At 48.6% G+C, this 18,136-nt stretch overlaps 1 protein-coding gene across 4 annotated transcripts in view; it reads left to right on the top strand.

Moving 5' to 3' along the window:
• Window positions 1-4,834: 4,834 nt before the first annotated feature.
• Window positions 4,835-18,136, top strand: part of P3H2 (prolyl 3-hydroxylase 2) — a 75,124-nt gene continuing 61,822 nt past the window's right edge. For 2 of the 4 annotated variants that reach the window (XM_074877391.1, XM_074877392.1), the window contains exon 1: window positions 4,835-5,535. In XM_074877391.1, coding sequence (XP_074733492.1) covers window positions 5,083-5,535 — 453 coding nt within the window. In that variant the 5' untranslated portion in view covers window positions 4,835-5,082. Of the gene's footprint in view, window positions 5,536-15,713; window positions 16,448-18,136 lie in introns of those variants that run through there. The other 2 variants (XM_074877394.1, XM_074877393.1) reach the window with 2 other exon arrangements.

Genomic DNA, 18,136 nt, shown 5'->3' with positions numbered 1-18,136 from the left:
TTGAAAATAACTGTGTCATATGAGTCTATGATTAAATTTTCTCAGTTTATATCATTTATAGGTACCTTCCTGTTCATAACAGCAACTCTCTCTAAATACATAAAACTTTTTGTGCTGTCAGTGTAGGAAAAGTGCTATGTAGAGCGCAATATAATAATTCCTTAGAGTTATTAATTGTTGTCATCCTAAATAATATAGGCCATGGAGGTATTTTAAATCCAAGCTCAAAGATACAGGCATGTGGCCAATCCCTCCAAGACATCAGTGCGCCTGTGGTTGTGTATTTTGTACTTTTTGAACTTTATTTTTATTGGTTTTAAATTTATAACGGCAGTAGAGTCCAAGTTTCTGAGTAAGCAAAGTGTACAGGCACTTGAAATTTAATAAGGTTATACTGTTGCCTACACATGGGAAGACACAAGGATCTTCTGCTTATGTGATTTATATGACTGTATTTCTCTGCTGAGTGCCAACAGCAAGCCTTGTGTTGTACTTGTCTGTGCTCTTGTACTAAGCTTTTTATAACAGATCCAGCACAGGGGTTTCTGTGTATCACTATGCACTTGCAAACTAAAGCACATGTCCAAAGCCTTGAGAGGCACAATGGAGGGATCATTGCAGAGATGGCTTTGGGAACTTAGGTTTGGTTTGTGCTGCAGTGGAGAAGTGATGGCAAATTCTAGAGCACAAAACCTTGTCCAAAACAGGCAGAGATACAGTAAGTCCCATGAAACAAAGCAGAGAGACAGGCCAGACCAGGACAAAGAAAAGAATGAGCTGTAGAGGCTGGTATTAATAATGAGATGTAGCAGAGAGACATGTGGACAAGCCTGGGCCAAGGCAACTTTACTGGATGCTGCAAAGGAGAATATGAGATGACCCTGACAGTGTGTGTGAGGAACGATACGCAAGTGGGTTATGTACTTAGAGCAAGATTGTAAGCAAAGCTTTGCTGGCAATCATTTTGTCCATCTGCAGAGGTAATGTCTGTGCAGATGTCAAGAGGAAGTCATAAAAATAGAGGCTGTCATCAGCAAGATATGAGATGGACATGCTTTGGAGAAATGTCAGGATAGAGGCCTGCTAGGATGGAGGACATCCCAGGTTCCTATGATTGTAGTTTATGGAAGAAGAACATACGGCGTTTGATCACAGGTCAGATGTCTGTTTGGGAGAAAATGATAGTCAGCTGCTGCCAGGTCCTGAGCCTACAGAAATACTGTTAAGAAGGAAGTAAAAGTGAAAACGTTTAGGAAGAAAAATTAAAGACTTCCTGCTCACCTGTGCTGACCTCAAGTCGTCAGCAACCCACCTGGAGCAATGCATCAGAGACAGGCTCAAATGTACAGTGGAACAGCTGTGGGGAAGTAGATTTGTAAGTCAGCAGCAAAGAAACAACAGGTACAACCTGGAACGGATGCCGTGGCATCCTCAGTATGCACCTTGTATTCTCCCCATCCATATCCTGCTCTGTTGCAATGTGCTACGTTTTGCTGTAACAAGAATAATAATTTACAGAGAAAATTCCTCCATGGTCACACATCCTTTCATTCCTCCCAAACCTCAGCTAGTTTATGTGACTCTGATGATGGATTTTTCTAGAAGCAGGGTCCCAAAATGTGGCGCATGATTATTATTGCAGCACATCTATTTATTTGGTATTCATTTCCTGACATCTACTGACATTCACAATCACTCCCAGACCTTCTCGAATAAAAAAGATATTGGGTAGATAGAGGCATTCTACAGAATTCAGGTCTGGATTCAGGTCTCAGTCATGAAGTACTTCAGTAATGGTTTTCATATATTCAATAAACCTGTACTTTCGTACATGAGGCAAGGACCAAAGCCCTTCAGTGAAGGTGTGTTGTACTTTTCCATCAGATTCAAAGCTCCCTCTCTCTCACTAAGGTACATGACTGAAGAGGTCATCTGTGTTTGATTTGGGAATTATAAAGTTTGTCCATGAATTAAATACGAAGGCAAGTCTACAAATGAAACAGAGAGAGCTTGAAACTTAGGTCTGCTTGTAAAGTGCATGTTGAAAAGCCATTTTGAAAGGCATTCTAAAATTTGCTCTTATCTTGTTGCCAAATCATCAGTGGTTTGACCCACATATCAGAGTTTTCCTCAAGAAAAAAAAAAGCTTCAGATGAATCTATTTACGTAGGAAAAGGTCTTTCAAAACAACTGCACAGGGGCCAGGATCAACATCTGAACACGGGCTGAGTTGTTACATTTTTAGAATTATTCCTTTCATTAGAGGCATGAGGGATATGTCAGGCATCTTGGGGCCTGATTCAGAGTTGTATCATCCTAAACTAGTAATTGCTCTGCTGGGTGAAATCCTGCCTTTATGTGTGCAAGGCTTCTAAACCCAGCTCCTTCCCAATTCTAAGAAGGCAAGCCCACCTTGCCTACCATGCTGCTGGTAGTAGCATTGCTGAATTGTTATGGTTCAGATCTTCTGCAAGAACAAGATGCCCAATCAGGGGGCCAGCAAACTTCTTTCCATCTGGTTGTTGCCTTTTCATTTAGGCAGTGAGTGGGGGTACAAAAAAAAAAGGGTGGTTGCTCAAGCAACTGCACTGAATGCCCTAGAGATACCCTGCATTGAGTGCCTTGTATGTGCCAACTATTTCTGAGCTCTTTGCTGCAATTAGGTAGCAATGAAGCATCAAGGTGAGGGAAAGCACAAACTTTTGTGAATAAAGAAAGCATGACCCTAGGCAGGAGGACTGCAAAGCAGGGGTAGTGGCAATCTGGTCCTACAGTGAGTGGGTGCCTACAGAGAAAATCCTGGAGGAAGCGCAGCAGAATTGGGCTGCAGGGTGTCGGAACTAAGAACCTTTTCTTTACTGTTTCAAAAAGGACTTTTAATGAAAGAAACATCTGGATCAGAAAACACATCAGTCTGAAATAAAACACTTTGACTTCATTTTCTCTCCAGTCATTCATGTACTTTCTGCATTCCTTCCTACGCAGGGCCTCAATGTTATCACTGCACGCACAGAGATGTTGCTGAGTCAGAAACAATACGGAATTACATACAGCATTTCTGCAAGTAGATCATCTGAGGTGCATCCTTCAGAACCTGCACCCAAGGAGCTGGGTGCTTTATCTCTCTGATTTGGGGTAGAGCTGACTCCCGCTCTAAACTTGTGCAGTCACCAGTGGCACCTCTGTGACACTTGAGAAGGTTGAAGTAGCCCTCTCATAACGTCACCTCTGCTCCCCAGGAGTGCTGATAGCTCTTCCCTTGCAAAAGGCTTTATCTGGACCTGAGAACTCATATCACATGGGCAAGTGGTTACAGCACTTCAATCTCCCACTGGAGATCTCCCTTCAGGGTTCCCCTGCTGTGAGTACCCTCCCCAGCACACCAGTCTGACAGGGCAGAAGGATGGAGGGACACCCACACCTTTAAAACATTTTGTGCCAATTTGCAAGAAAGCAACAAGGAAGATTGTTATGAAATCTGTGCCAGATGGGAAAGCTCTTCACCAAGAACTCTAGTAAATCTCTAGCCATGTGGAAAAAAAACTTCCCTTATGTGAAACTGCTGTAAACCAGACTTCATAATCTGATCACTTGCCCGAAGAGAGGGTGTTGAGCCCTGTTTCTGATCCTGGACACAGCAGTATAAACAAGGCACAATTTGATCAAAGCCACCAAAGCAGCAGAGGGGAAAGGCCAGCATGACTGTGAGGAACATCTGGCTTGATGCAGTAACAAAATCTGGACCAAATGGGTTTCAAGCATCTCCCATTTGCAGCTATTTTAGTCTATGAAAAGATAGCTGACATCTATAGAGATATTCCTGAGACGTCTGAGATAACTAAGGCCACGATCCCTTGTGAGAGACCCAACTGAGCACAGCGGTGTACGCGCAGGCTTTGGAGTACTTGAGCCCAGAACAACTTACAGTAAAGCATCTAATGGGAGCCAGGATTTGCCCATTCCCTCTCACTCAGGAACAGCTGATTTCAGCCAAATTAACTATTAATATGAAAACCTTCTTGCTGACAGGTGTTCAGCTCTGAGATTATTTAAAATGCCAGCTAAGTTTTTTTTTTTTTCATGTGTCACTCGGCTGCATTGCCAAACGTCTCGTCACAAGAATGCCTTAAAATTCATGCAAAAAAAATGAGTAACATTTTTGGCAGGGCAGGGCTTTGCAGCATTGGAAGAGAGAAACCTTGGAGGAAGCGAGACAAACACACAGCTGGGAGCTGAAAAGGCTTCACCAGCCACTCACTGTGCCCATCCCAGATGATTGATTTGCAGAATTCCCAGCGGCGGGAGGCTGTCGGGGTAAGAGGGGCTAGGGGTGGAGAAATCCGCGACAAATGGCTCCAAGCAACAGCCTCGCGGGGGGACAAAAAAAAAGCATCCTGCGAATAACGACGCCGGCCGCGGGGATGTGGGGAAGCAGGAGGAGGTGTGGGGCACGGAAGGGGACGGAGGGAGGAAAGGCGGCTGCGGCTGCTGCCATTGAAATCACCCCGGGGCGACTGAAATTTCACGACGTCATTTATAAATCCCTGCAACCCTGGGGCGAGCCGCGGAGCGGGGATGCTCCCAACTGGGCCCGGCCGGTGGATGCGCCCCCTCCGCGCCGCCACCACCTCGCTGCGGGGGGGCCGGGGCCGGCCCGGCGGGGCGGGCGGGGCGGGCCGGCGGCGCCGGGCCCTTTAAGAGGTGCCGGCGGGGCGGGAGGGCGGCACAAGGCCGGGCGTGCAGGGAGCCGCGGAGCCCCTCGCACGGCCCGCGGACCCCGCTGCACCGAGACCCGTTGCACGGAGCCCCTCCCCGCCCCCAGGCTCTGCCGCACCGCGCCCCACCACTGCTCGGACCCCTCCACACCGCCATCCCGTGCACGCTGCCCGGCTCCCGCCGCACGGACCCCCGGACCCCACCGCGGCGGACTCCACTGCGCGGACCCCCGCACCCTACCGCGCCTCCCCCGGTCGCAGCCCGCCTCCGGAGCCTATCGCACCCAGCTCTGTGACACGGTGCCCGGACCCCCATCGCGCCGACCGGCCCCCTCCCCATCGCCCCGGGCCGCCGGTGCCGGCGGGGATGGCACCGGGACGCCGGCCCTGGGGGGCCCTGCTGCTGCTGCCGCTGCTGCTGCCGGCGGCGTGCCGGGCGGGCGGCGGGTGCGCGGGGGAGGGCGGCCCGCTGGAGCCCTTCGACGCGCTGTACGCCAGCGGCGTGGAGGCGTATTACGGCGGGGACTTCGCGGGCGCGGCGCGGTGCCTGGAGCGGGCGCTGCGCAGCCGGCGGGAGCTGCGCGCCGCGCGGTTGCGGTGCCGGCGGCGCTGCCGCGGGCAGGTGCGGTTGGCGGCGGCGGGACCGGGCGCCGGCGGTGACCTGCCCTTCTTCGGGTCGGTGCTGCGGCGCGCCGGCTGCGTGCGGCGCTGCGAGGAGCCGCTCCTGGGAGCCGCCTCCCGCCACCGCGCCGCCGAGGAGGTGCGCGCCGACTTCCAGCGCAGGGTGCCCTACAGCTACCTGCAGCGCGCCTACATCCAGGTAGGCACCGCCCGGCCCCCGCCCGGCCCTCCGAGCCTCCCCGCTCCTAAGGGTTATCCTTCTCCGTCCTCCCAGAGCATCCCGGGTGCGGGCCCCCTCCGATCTCACTGACGCGTGCGGGCAGTGGTGGCGGCCTGCTCCCGACACGGAGCATCCCGGACCACAGCTCGGACTCTGTCCAGCCTTGGCTTGCCCGTGCTTTTCCTGGTTCGTTTTTTGGTTTGTTTTGGGGGTGGTGGTGATGTGTTTTTATTTGTCTTTTAGCATAAACACAGTGTAACTCTGAAAATGATCTGCCTTCAGTTTGCAGAGAAAAGCCCCTAGACAACCCCCCAGTAACACCCCGGTGCCCTCTGCCAGAGGCATTTCCCTTTCAGACAAACTGAACTGATTCTGTGTTCCAGGAGCTGGGAGCGAGCGCAGAGCTGGAGGTGTATAGCCTCTGCTACTGGGATCTGATGGTCTTTATCCTGTTGTGTGATATGAGTTACTTTGCATAACACCGTGCAGTCAGTATTGAGCAGCCATGGATATCTTGAGTATCACCCTCTTACCCCAGTCACTTCTGCCTTGTAGATATTACAGTATCTGAGGAAAATGGTGTTATTCTTTGAACTTCCTTGCCAAAAAGAGGAAAAAACCACAACAGCAACAAAAACCCAATCCATTTCAGGATAGTTAATGGTATTTTTCTTTTAATTCAAGACTTCTAAATGATCTTCAAGGTCTTTTCCAACCTTGATGATTCTGTGACTTGTGCTCTGTCAAGCCAGGTACCTGTAGTAAGTCTTCCTGTTCATGACTAGTAAGGACAGAAACTCTGGGAATTTTATTTCATGCCAAGCTGAATGTTTAAAACATTTCTGGAACATTTCCCTGTGGACTTCTGCTTTATTTGAGCACATTCATAACCTTTTAGTTGCTATAGGCAACTTAATAGGTGAAGACCTGCAGAGCAGAGCACGGGGAGGGTGATTCTGCTGAAACCCATTTCTAGTCAGAGAAGCAAACATCTGTCTTAGGCAGGGCCAGTGCCTGTGGTGCAGTGCCGACGCGGCAGCAGATCAAGGAGGCAAGTCATCAGCTGCTGCATTTTAAAACCTTCTGGGAAATTGTAGCTATGTTGCTTTTTCTGTACTTCCTTTTCTGCCATTGCCTTAATGTCTTTTTTGCAAGTCAGGGACAAGAACTGCATTGGCTTAAACTCTAGTGTCCATGTGCTGCGTAGAGTTCCTGACAGAAATCCTGGGAGTGAACTGGGACCATAATTTGGCTTGTGTGTGATCCCAGTGAAGCTGGCAGAATTTTCCTGCAGTCCTTACCTTGAAAGATGTTCTATGTAATGCCACCATCTGTCATTTGTCATGATAAAAAATTAAGTGGTTTCTTCTCCCGAATCCAAAGCCATTCCCAGAGTCACAAAGGTTTGCTCATGTCAAGCTCATCAAAAAACTTTCCTCGAATTAGAGAATGGGATTTTTGTCTCCCATTTCAGTAAAATCAATGTACAAAAATCCAGATGACTTTGGAGTATGCTCTGTTCTTCCATTTCTGCCTCTACTGGGTCTGAGGTTTTTATTTTCCTCATTTAAAAATGCGTTGTAAACTTACCAAAGCAATGTGTTGAAAACAGTCTTTTTTCTTGTGTGTGACTCATCACAATTTGCTTTTGCAACGTCTGGAGATTTTATATTCATGCTAACACTTCGATTTTGCTGCTCTCTGATGGAGTAGGAGATGTTCTTGCTATCTGCATGGATGCCTGGATTATGGGCACTTGTAGCCAAGGGAAGGCACTCTTTGAATAGAGCTGTTTATGTTTTCAATACCTCTTTCTTTAACCCTTTCTGATGCTCTTGGGATTTAGAAGCAGCACTTTGATCAGCTTTGTCCCACAGAGCAACCGGTAGTGGTTTGTCCACATCCCCACCTTTCTGCTGCCTGCACATGAGCTCTGTTCCCAGGATTGTTCTTTTGATCTGGCTCAACAAGTCTGTGCGCAGAAGAAAATGCCCCACATCGGATTTGCCTGCACTTGCACAGAACATGAGGTCTAATGTCTAACACTTACATACAGTCAGATGTGAACCATTCCCTCATGCCAAGGCTGAGTGCCAGGGCTTTGGCACGTTCCCTGAGGGTTGGGATGCATTGGCACACGCACCCTCCAGGGACACCTCGGCTGCAGCATCTGCTCGGCCTTTTGTCTTGAGAAGGAGAGCTCCAAAGTGGGGCTTGTGCAGAGCCCCACTACCTTGCCGTGGGTGCATGGGCAGGCTGCATGGCTCCAGGGGTGGCTGTTCGACCCCCCTGGTTTGCTCCTTGAAACTGCAAAGGAAATGAGATGAGGTTAAACATCCTGCTGCGTATCCTGTCTGGTCCCTCCCCAGGCTGCGTGGGGAGGCCTGGATGCTGGGCGCTTGTGTGAGATGCTGGCTGGGCTGGCTGGACAGCAGGGGTTGGTGGCATTTGTGGTTTGAGAGAGGAGGAACAGCCTGGAATGTGCTTCCCACCTCCCACTCCCGCTGATCTCGTGCTTGTTTGTTTCTCAGGAGGGGAGAAACACATCCCTTCGGGAGGGAGTGACGGAGCAAGGAACAGATAAAAAAAATCGAAGGCTTTGGCTCTTGTGCAGTGCTTTGAAAAATGGTGCTGAATAAACATGAGCTAATCCTTGCAACACTTCTGTGGGGTATGAAAAGCAAAGGCTTTTAGTCCTGCTGGACAGATGCACAGGCCAAATGTTGGCCAGCACTGTTGTGCCTCTGATGCTTTTGGGGGAGCAGAGCCATCCCCGTGCACTCAGGGAGTGGGCTGGGGTCTCCTGCTGCCTCCAGTCTCTCACTGCAGAGCAAGCACCAGCGCAGCCTGGCCCAGTCATCGTGATGTGAATTGGTCTCTGCAGTGAATCGGTGTAAAACTGATATTAGAATTGGAGGTTTGGGACTTTCTTTCCCGCCTGCTGGACTGTAGGAGCGGCTGCCCTGGGCTGTGTTGCTCCTGCTTCTGAGCAGATGCTCAAAGTGCTCCTGCATGGAGCACTGTAAAAGAGCAGGGAAGTGATGATGTGGTTAGGTGAAATACCGATGTATCCCTCTATAAGAAGGTCCCATCAGCTTCTAAATCCATGTCATCAGTTCCCTAAATTATTTCCTCATTTTATTTTTTTTCTCTGTGCTTTTCTGAAATAAGATGCAATAAGATGAAATAAGAGGCAATGGCCTCAAGTTGCGCCAGGGAAAGTTTAGACTGGATATTAGGAAGCATTTCTTTACAGAACGGGTTGTTAGGTGTTGGAATGGGCTGCCCAGGGAGGTGGTGGAGTCCCCATCCCTGGAGGTGTTTGAGTCGGATTGACATAGCGCTGAGAGATATGGTGTAGTTGGGAACTGTCAGTGCTAGGTTAATGGTTGGACTGGATGATCTTAAAGGTCTTTTCCAACCTAGACGATTCTGTGATTCTGTGAAATAGAAACTGGTCTTCTGAAAACCACTCTTCCATTTCACAGATGTGACCTGAGTGTTTTTGGTGCCTCTGGCATGATGTGAGGGGAGACTGTGGTACACTGCAGGACTGGGACAGCTTGTGGATTCAGCTGAAGGTTTCTATGGACTTTGAGCTCTGGATGAGACCTCTGAGGTTGACTGCAGTCACTACAGAGACTGTAAACAAACTGCATTCAACAGGCAGCCCAAGTCCAAATGTGCTCCCAAGTCGTCTTTGCAGCTTTGAAATATGTATTGTGAGTAGGAAGACGACTCCTTTTCTTAGGACAGCTGATGTTTTCAGGTAATTTAGAAATATACTGGGTACAGCTAGCTGAGGCAGTTAGAGTGGGGTAGGTTTTGAGAAGATGTGGAGGCAGAGAAGGTGATGAGAGCATGGGATTTAACTCTTATAGTGCACGTAGTGGGCTCTCCAACCCACAGAGAAAAGGTCCTTTGGTGGGTTTCTGGTGTCATGTGCCATGGGCAGAAGGTCAGTTTGACTCATGCTGGTGGTTCTCTGCTGTGTGGTGGTTGCTTGGTCTTTGTCAGTGAAATACCCTCTAGGCTTGGCAGGTGGCTGTGGGGTGGAATCTCTGCCCTCTTAAGTATTTTATTAATCACATCCTCCACGCTTTGCTGCCTTAGTCATCATGTGTCTGTTAAAACCTAGCCTGCAGGCCATGATGTTTCTAACCCTACCTTTTAGGGGGTTTTCTAGCTCTGAGAGTGAGGGGAGAAGGAGGAAACAATGTACACCGTGAGAGCATTTGTTGGCTGCGAGCTGCTGACTCAGTAGCCATGTTGGAGCTTGCTGCAGATGGTCTGCCATGAACCCTGTCACAGAGCATCGCTTCCAGTCCCCGTGCTGACTCCTGCAAGTCAGCTTGGTCCAAAAATAACAAGTAACCTGGAAAAGTTGATTGCTGTATCAATTACAAAACCAGGTCTTGCTTCTCTTCTACCCTGCTAACCCTTCCCTTGAGGTCTCTTTCCCTCATCTCATCTTGTTCCCAGCCACGGCATCCCCTGGCCTGTTTGCTGGGTTGATCTCTGTAGCCCATTTTCATTTTCTCTGTATATTGATGTGCTGTTACAGAGCGCTTGCTCCTGTTTTGTACATGCTGACTTATATGGTCTCATCTTCCCCCTTGCCTGCATGCCCTGTTGCATATCAGTGAAGCATGGCAGGAATCATACAGATATAGTCTGTAACCACCAGCTTTGGATCTAGATGAGGAAAAGCCTTTTAGTCTGTGCTTGGGTTTAAAACAATAAATAAAACAAGTCTCCATCACGTAGGGCGTTGCTTTTCTTTTAGTAATGTCAGGTTGTAGGTGGAGCAAAATGTGCAAGAGTCTAACTATACCTTATTCTCTCTTTGTATTGAGTTCTCCCTTGCCATGTCAGTTCTGTTATCATCATGATTTCATGTGTTACAAACATAAGCCAATAATGTTTAGGTTTTCTGTGTTGTAGGACAGGCTGTTTATTTGTTCTTTAAAGCTGTTTCTTTGTTAAAAAATTTTTTTTCTGGTCATACAAACTTTACACAAGCAGCTTAATCTTTCTAGTGGTCTTGTTTGGGGGGAACTTTGACTTTGCACTGTTATCTTCTCTGCTGGGTCTTTCATGCTGCAGCTGATGGAGCAGTGCTGGAGGCACCACTGGGAGTGTGTCCTTGGATCGCGCTGTGCTCTCCTGCCCACCTACGCCACCAAGATTTCTGAAATGCAACACAGACACAATAATGGCTTGATAAAAGACCATAGGAGATAAAAACGAAAGAAACAGAATGGGATCCCAAACTTCAGAAACCTTGGTGACACAGACTATTGCCCTACTCCAGTTCTGCATTTGAAAACTCCCTATTTATGAGAATCCAAACTCAAGGGAGGAGACTTCTCTGTGCAAAACCAGGCCTCTAACCACTCCAGACTGATCATTCTGTCTTCTGCCACTGCTTATGTGAGCCTTACCACCTGCCACGCTTGGGTGTCTGTCTCTGAGTCCTGCACCAAGCCTCTGGATGGTTGTTAAGACACCTCTACCAAATTCTTTTCACCTTGAGTAACTACTCACTGCTGCCTGTCTCTGCGCTGTTGCACTGGGCCAGAGTCTTTTGTCTCCTTGACAGACAGGATTACCTACCTAGGGATCACGGAGTAGCTCTGGATTCACACCAGTATAGTTGCTTTGGGAATTTGGTTTGTTTCCCACAAGGGCTGATATTTTCCATGAACATTTTGTTCCGTTTTCTTCAGGCTGCAATGCTGCATGGACTTAAGCAGATAATAGGGTCCTGTCCTGGGGTGAACCACAGCCTTTGGGGGAAAGGTGGCAGTTTCACTTACGGCATCTCATGGGTAGTGACACAGAATAATGTGCAAAACCCTGTTACTTAAAAGTCTTTGCAGGAGCCGCCTACTGAGGCTATTTCTCACTACAGCCACCACCTGCGCTGCGAGGTCTACCCGGTCAGTTGGTCATGTTTTCATAGGATTTATATGACACATCCCAGAGAAAGACCTATAGTAGAACTGTCAGATAATCATTATTATTTGGGTTATTACGATTAGCAGTGTTTATTTATCTTTAATCTTGAGAATTGGTATTACTCAGATACTGGATAAATAAATAGATCCCAGAAAGTATCTCTTGGAATGTCTTTTTATTTAGGTTTTCTGAGAGAGCATTCCTAGTCCTCACCAGAGGGTAAATGTTAGTGCTCAGAAAGTTAAAATTATGTAGACAAAAATAAACTCAGTTTATGGGATGGAAAACTCTGTATCTTGATGGTTGGGTCAGTGTCCCAACTAGGGGCAGGACTAAGGGTATTAGAGCAGGATGTTTAGTCCTGCCCTAAACCCGGGACACTGACCCAACTGCCCCTGTTCTTGTTGACCTCTTCAAATGAAATGTTTCTGTGAAATGTTTCATTTTGGGTTGAAAATGTTATCAGAGAGGGAAAAAGGTGATCCAGTGGTTCAATACTGCCACTAGCAAATGCAAACTAGGCACACGTTTTTGTGGTGAAAGTGAACTAGCAGTTGAAACCAATGTACCAAGACATACACTGGACTCTGTCCCTGTCTTCACAGGAGAGTCAGTCTTGACTTTTTGGACTTGACTCTGAGCTGGTGCTGTACTAAAAATTAGACTAGATGATTGTAGTGACTTTCTGCTGGTTTGTTGGTTTTTTTTTGTTTGTTTGGTTGTTTTTTTGTTTGTTTGTTTGGGTTTTTGTGGTTTTTGTTTGTTTGTTTGTTTTTAAATAAAGCAAATCCAAAAGCAACACTATGGTGTTTGCAGATTTCCACATCATTTCGACTGATAGTAAATTAGCACATACCTGCTCAGCACTGCTGCAAGTCACGACACAATCAGTTAGCACAAACTGGTCTTAGACCCACTAAGCTCCTTTTACACAGGCTAGTAATCAGCCATTTGATGGCCAGGGCTACTTTTTTGTCTTGCCAGGTTCCTCTTTCTCACCTCATATCTATGCAGTCATGCCAGGGCTCCGAAATATACTGGCAGCAGGTCCCAGCCTGCAGAATTTCTCAATCTTTTGCAGAAAAAAAGGTAAGCCTGGATTCCTCCTTATTTCTTTGCAATCCCTAGTGCCATGGCTTGGGTGATGGAGAAAGCAGTGGTGTTACTCACATGGTTTCGCTGGATCTTTTGAGGTCTTGATCTAAAGGCATCCCAGCACATGATCAAGATTAACATCCCAACTCGGACAAAACTGGGTACCAATAGTGCAGGAGAGCCCATTGGCTTTGGAGAACAGACTCCTGCTGCTGTGCTGTAACCCGGGAACCTGCCCCTTCCCTGTTCTTTTATCTCCTTAGTTTCACATGGATTTTTGCACCTTGCTTTTCACTTGTCTCGCAATGGCTTCCTCTGCTGGCTGCTCCTTGGCAGAGCCTTGCTGCTGAACTGCCCTGTCCGTGTGCTGTGTTGCGCTGGGATTTGTTAAATGTTTTTTTGTGCCGCCTATTAAATCTCATCCATACGTCCTAGCGAGCCCTGCTCTGGCTTCTGCTGAGTCCTTTTGTTGTCCTTGGCCACAGGAATAACTAATGGCAGCTGATAATGAACTGCATGTGAATGAGCAATGCAGTTTAGCACTGCTAAACAAACTTATGCCCAGTACTTGCTAGCTGTGCCTGAGGTTTCAACAAGGATTATTCCCATTTCCTCGTACAACTGGCGATTTCATCGTGAATGGCGTAGAGAAACCATCGTGTCAGTAACAGAGCTGTTTGCTGCCAACCTTCTGAGCGTTGCAGGAGCTTTGCTAGCAGGGCTCTGGGCTCGAGGCACTGCTTGACATCTGGAGCAAGGGACTCGGGGGTTATTTATCTTAGTTTTTTCCTTTGGAGGTGGTATGAATTAGTCATTGTGATTGGGTTTGTTCCTGAGGAGTAGGGACCCCTGTACTCTGCACATGGCATATTTCCATGTGTGTAGTCTGGACCAAGGCCAGGCTGAGTTTGGAGAAATCGATGTGAACCTGGAGTGACCCAGCTGAGGGCCATGGAGTTTCTCTGCCTTTACACTGGGGAAACTGAGATCAGGATTTGGCCTGTGCTTTTTAGCAGTAACCCATGGCAGGAAGGAGGGTGCGAAGTTCCCTGGATGCTTTTGTTTCCAGCCAATGTATCGACAGTAACGTATTGACATTTTTATTTCTTGGCCATGAGCTGGTGATGACTAATGAAGGCAGGGGGTCTGCCTGTGGGTGGGTTCAGGCAGCAAAGAGCTGTTCCTCGTCAGCCTGTACCTCCCAACCAGTCCTCCTCCTTTCCATGACAACTGGTCAGTTAAACAGACCCTCTAGAGCTGACGTCAAGGGTCAGGGATTTGGCCACCAAATAATTATAGCAGCAAAAATAGCATCCCCTCCCCACCCCTTCCTTCCCACATGCTCCTGATGAATCCCGGCTCATAAATGTCCTTTTTTTCCTTTCTTGGATGGGAAGCAAAGCCCGCATGTATTAGCTGGAACATATGGCAGAGTTTGGCTGCAACCCATCAGTTGTGAAGGCCAAATACTCGCTTGTAGCTTCTTGTTCGCTTAAAAAAAAAAAAAAGGAGAAAAACACGTTCTTTCAGGATTGGATGAAAGGCTGAGTCTGTGCTCATGCTGAGATGGGAAGCAGATAGGGTGCGGGACAGCACGCTGACCATGCTGTCGTGCCGAGGAACGTGTCCCCTCGCAGCATGGAGGTGACGTGCTCGCCATTTGGAGGTGTTCCAGTGGCAGCTGCCACCACCCTCTGCTCCTTGCCCTCATGCTGGTTCTCAGGTCAGGCAGAGTTTGCAGATGGGCTGCTCTGGAGAATGTCATTAGCACCAGGGGCACAGGGTAGCCGGGAGATTTTAAACGTGGGGTAGCCACAGGCAGGAGAAATTTCTGTCTTCATAGAACTAAAGGTTTTATTAAGGGTGGGAGGACCATCTGGGAGGTGGCAGAAAACCCTCAAAGGAGAAGAAAAGGAAGGGAGGTTGTCAGAAATGGACTGTCTGCACCACCAAAATGTACCTTTGTCCCAGGCATTTCACACCAAGGCACTAGGATCAGATTTGTGCAGTGAATTGTTTCCTTGAATGTGCTGAATGACAGGGCAGGGGCTCCTACAGGAGATGCGTTCAGTGCTTGAAAACTGGGATTTAGGTCCAAAGCCAAACTCACATTTGCACCTTTAAAAAAATCTCGTTTCCACTATAGCAAATTGCATCCTTAGGGTATGGAGTTATAATTTGGTAACAGATCAGAAGCATGTCTGGGGATGCTGTTGGCTCCAGAGAGCAGTGCGAGGTGCTCTGCTGCCTCTTTCCTATCACCAGGTTTGTTCAGGGCAATACCACACTGTATGCAGTCGCCCACTGGCACATGCATGTCCGAGCCATCTGTGGTGTTGTGAGTGTGGGTACCGCAGCGTATAGCCGGTGTAAGTGGTGTTGGATACAACACGGCCATCGGGAATAGCTGTGGCTGCAATAAATGGCAATTGATGCTAACGTGGCTGCTTGCTGACCTGCATGAGGCCGGTGGGTTTCCGCCCTGGCAGAGCCAAACCTTTACTTGCCACCTTGCCAAGTGGCATCACTTCTTCCTTTGCATGGAGACACTCTGCTCCTGTTTGGTGCAAAGCCACCCTGGGTCTTGCACGTGCTCCTCTCCCTCCCGGCACACAAGGATTTTGCAATGGAATTTAAACAAAAAAACCTAGAAAAAAATCACAAAAATGGTTGTTAGACACCAACATGCTGCTTTTCACCATGTTTTTTCCAAGCCAGCTGCAGTGGTGGCCTTGACCTCACATCGTGTCCCTGCAGAAAGATGAGCCTGAGACCGTCTGTGTCCTGTCCAAGTTAGAGGCGCACTTGAATTCGGAGAGCCTTCTGCCTGCAGCTTTGCTGCAAAAACAAAGGGTGGGCAAATCCTGCGTGAAAGTGTTGCAGGTAGGGCGCTGCCTAAACCCGCAGCTCTTTGAGGTCGGGGCTGGACTCCCAAGGGTGTGTGATGGGGAGATGTGCTGAAGTTCATAGCCCAGGGCTGTGGGTGCAACTTCTTTTGAAGATGGAGCCAGCCATATCCCTTCCCAGAAAAGATCAGTGTGGTACAGAGAGAAAGAGCTTGGAAAATATCCTTCAAAATATTTGCTGAAGGTGTTGCTGTGACTGCCCAGGGACTGAAGCAGAGTCTCTTGGTTCCCTTGCTTAGAAAGCTCTGTTTTTAAAGTGGTTTTTGCCAAGGCACTGCCTGTTCTAAGGCTTATTCTGGGGCATCCGTGTCCTGAGTTACTCTGTCTCTTTGGAAGCAGATGAGAAACTGCAGAGTTTCACTGAAATAGTCTGAAAGGAAGAGCACTGACTTGTGGTACGTTGCATTGCACTGCTGCTGGAAAACACTTCCCCATCCGGGGCTGCTAGCCTCATCCAAAGGATCTGTGATTGACCAAGGTATTTTAGTGATGGGGAGGAAAATGTGTTGTGTCTTATCTCCTTTTTTCTTACTTACAGAGCTGTGTAATAAGTGGATTTTTTTAATGCACTGGTATTCCTGAGGTGCTTCATTGAACAAAACATTTAATTTTGTTCTTGTGAGTCTTTCTAGGAACAATCTTGGAGATGCATAGGTAGGTGATAAGGTGATTTTTTTTTTAAGGACTCTATTACACCTCATTCTATTTCAAGGAAGCTAGAATTAGTTAAAAGCCATTATTTTCAAAGAGTTCACCTCACCCATGTCCCTTTCAGGTGTGTTGCGAAGCATCATACTTGCCAGGACTGCTGGTCTCTGTTACAGGGACTAAGAATGGACAGGAGTTGTCTCACATGTGGGCAGCACTGATCCCAGGGAAGTGTCTGCAGGCTGTTAAACAAGAGATGTGAGATGCACGGATCTCCAGAGGTGAGTGAGGGAAGGCCGTTTGTTTAGAGGGGACTCACGTGACTTTTGGGAAAGGTTTTATTGCTTGGTGGTGTTCCCAAGTCCTGCTGATCTCTCCTGGTGAGAGTGGGAGGTTAGGGCAGGGTTTGCTGATGCCTGAGCAAGTGGTGCTGGTGCATTTTGTGCTATGAATTACTGTGGTGCGGAGTCAGCTCACTGTGCATAGGCACTTCAGGGTGGTGCAGTGACTGCAAATCCCTGTTGTGGGCTGCTGGGGAAGCTGGTCCGCACCTCACAGAGACTGCTCCAGAGCTCCCACCCCCAGGGCAGGCAGAGGGTACCCATTTCACATATCTTCATGCAGCCGTGAGGCTGGTCAACATGGTGCGGAAGGTGTTAAGCTCCCTGAGGTTGTCTCCAAATGGGCTCAGCTGGAGGATGAGTGGGCTGAAATGCTGTCCCAAAATCGCTGTCGTTGGTGCAGACTGGGGCACCTAACAGCCAACTCCTCAAGCAGACAGCATGGCAAGAGTTGAATTGCTCTTGTGTTTGGTCACTTCTGTTCCCTTTGCTTTAAATACTAATGTCTTTTGGCAGCTGGTAGTTCCCCTCTTGCCTTGGTTGGCAGTCTCACTCCATTTTCTTTAATCTAAGTGTGGCATCCTGGTGTCCAGATGCTGGTGGCTCTGCTGCTTCTCCGGAGTTGGTGCTCCGGGGTCACTCACAGACTCTCTGGCTGTGACCACCCATTGGAGTTTGTCTCTTCCTCCAGCCAGCCACCTTGGCTCACTAGGGTACTGCTAATAAAACTCGATTTCAGACTGGATCCTTTTATAAGGCAGGCAAATAGCAAATAAAACAGCAGTGTGCCGCTTTAGGAATCAGGTTGTCCACTCAGCAGCTGTCAACTGCCTGTCCCTTCTGTACAGCCCAGGCTGTGCTGCAAGCTTCTGGTAGCTCTCTGCGAGCATGTTCTGCGTGTTGTAAGGATGCAAAGGACATTTTCCTCAGGCTCCCACCCCTCTTTACATAAGGAGGTCAGCTCCAGCAGTGGCCATACAGCTTTGCCTGTGCCTGAGCTGCCCGGGCATCCTGCAGTCCCCTCTGCCCAGCTGCTGTGGCAGACCAACAGTGCCCTTTTTTATCCACGTGTGCATCCACTGGGCAGTTATTCAGCTCTAGGCAGCTAACCCTGTTTGCCACAGAGCTCCTTCCCCAGGTAATCTCCATGCCTGGTTTGTAACCTTCAGTTGGGTTAAGCTGAAGCCTGACTCAGGCAGGCTCCATGCAGCACTTCTGCCTGCGCGGGGGAGCTGAAGGCATTGCACCCCTGGCTCCCATCAGCGCAATCCTCGTGCCCTCCTGCCGCTTCTCTTTCTGTGCGTTGTGCTTTCCTGGCCATCCTTCCTGCTGCTCGGGTTTGCTCTCTGCCACCCAAACTGGCTGAATCTTTCTTGCTGTGACCTGAGCGTCTCTAGACCTGACTCACCACCGTATAAAGGGGCAGATCCTATACATACTCAGTGCTTTAATGCTGGATTAGGGTCTCCTTCCAGTAGCCTCAATGATTTGGGTGTAACTAAGGCACAACATGTGAAACCAAGTGCCTCGTTGTTCCTCAGTGCCTGGCTGTTCCCCAGTGCCTGGTTCAGGCCTGGATGATGGGAAGGCAGCATGAGAGGAATTGCCTAGGAGAGGCACCTCTGCAAG

This window comes from Strix uralensis, chromosome 9 (genome assembly GCF_047716275.1).
Source record: "Strix uralensis isolate ZFMK-TIS-50842 chromosome 9, bStrUra1, whole genome shotgun sequence".
Taxonomy (NCBI): Eukaryota; Metazoa; Chordata; class Aves; order Strigiformes; family Strigidae; genus Strix; species Strix uralensis.
This window is presented reverse-complemented; position numbering and strand designations above follow the sequence as displayed.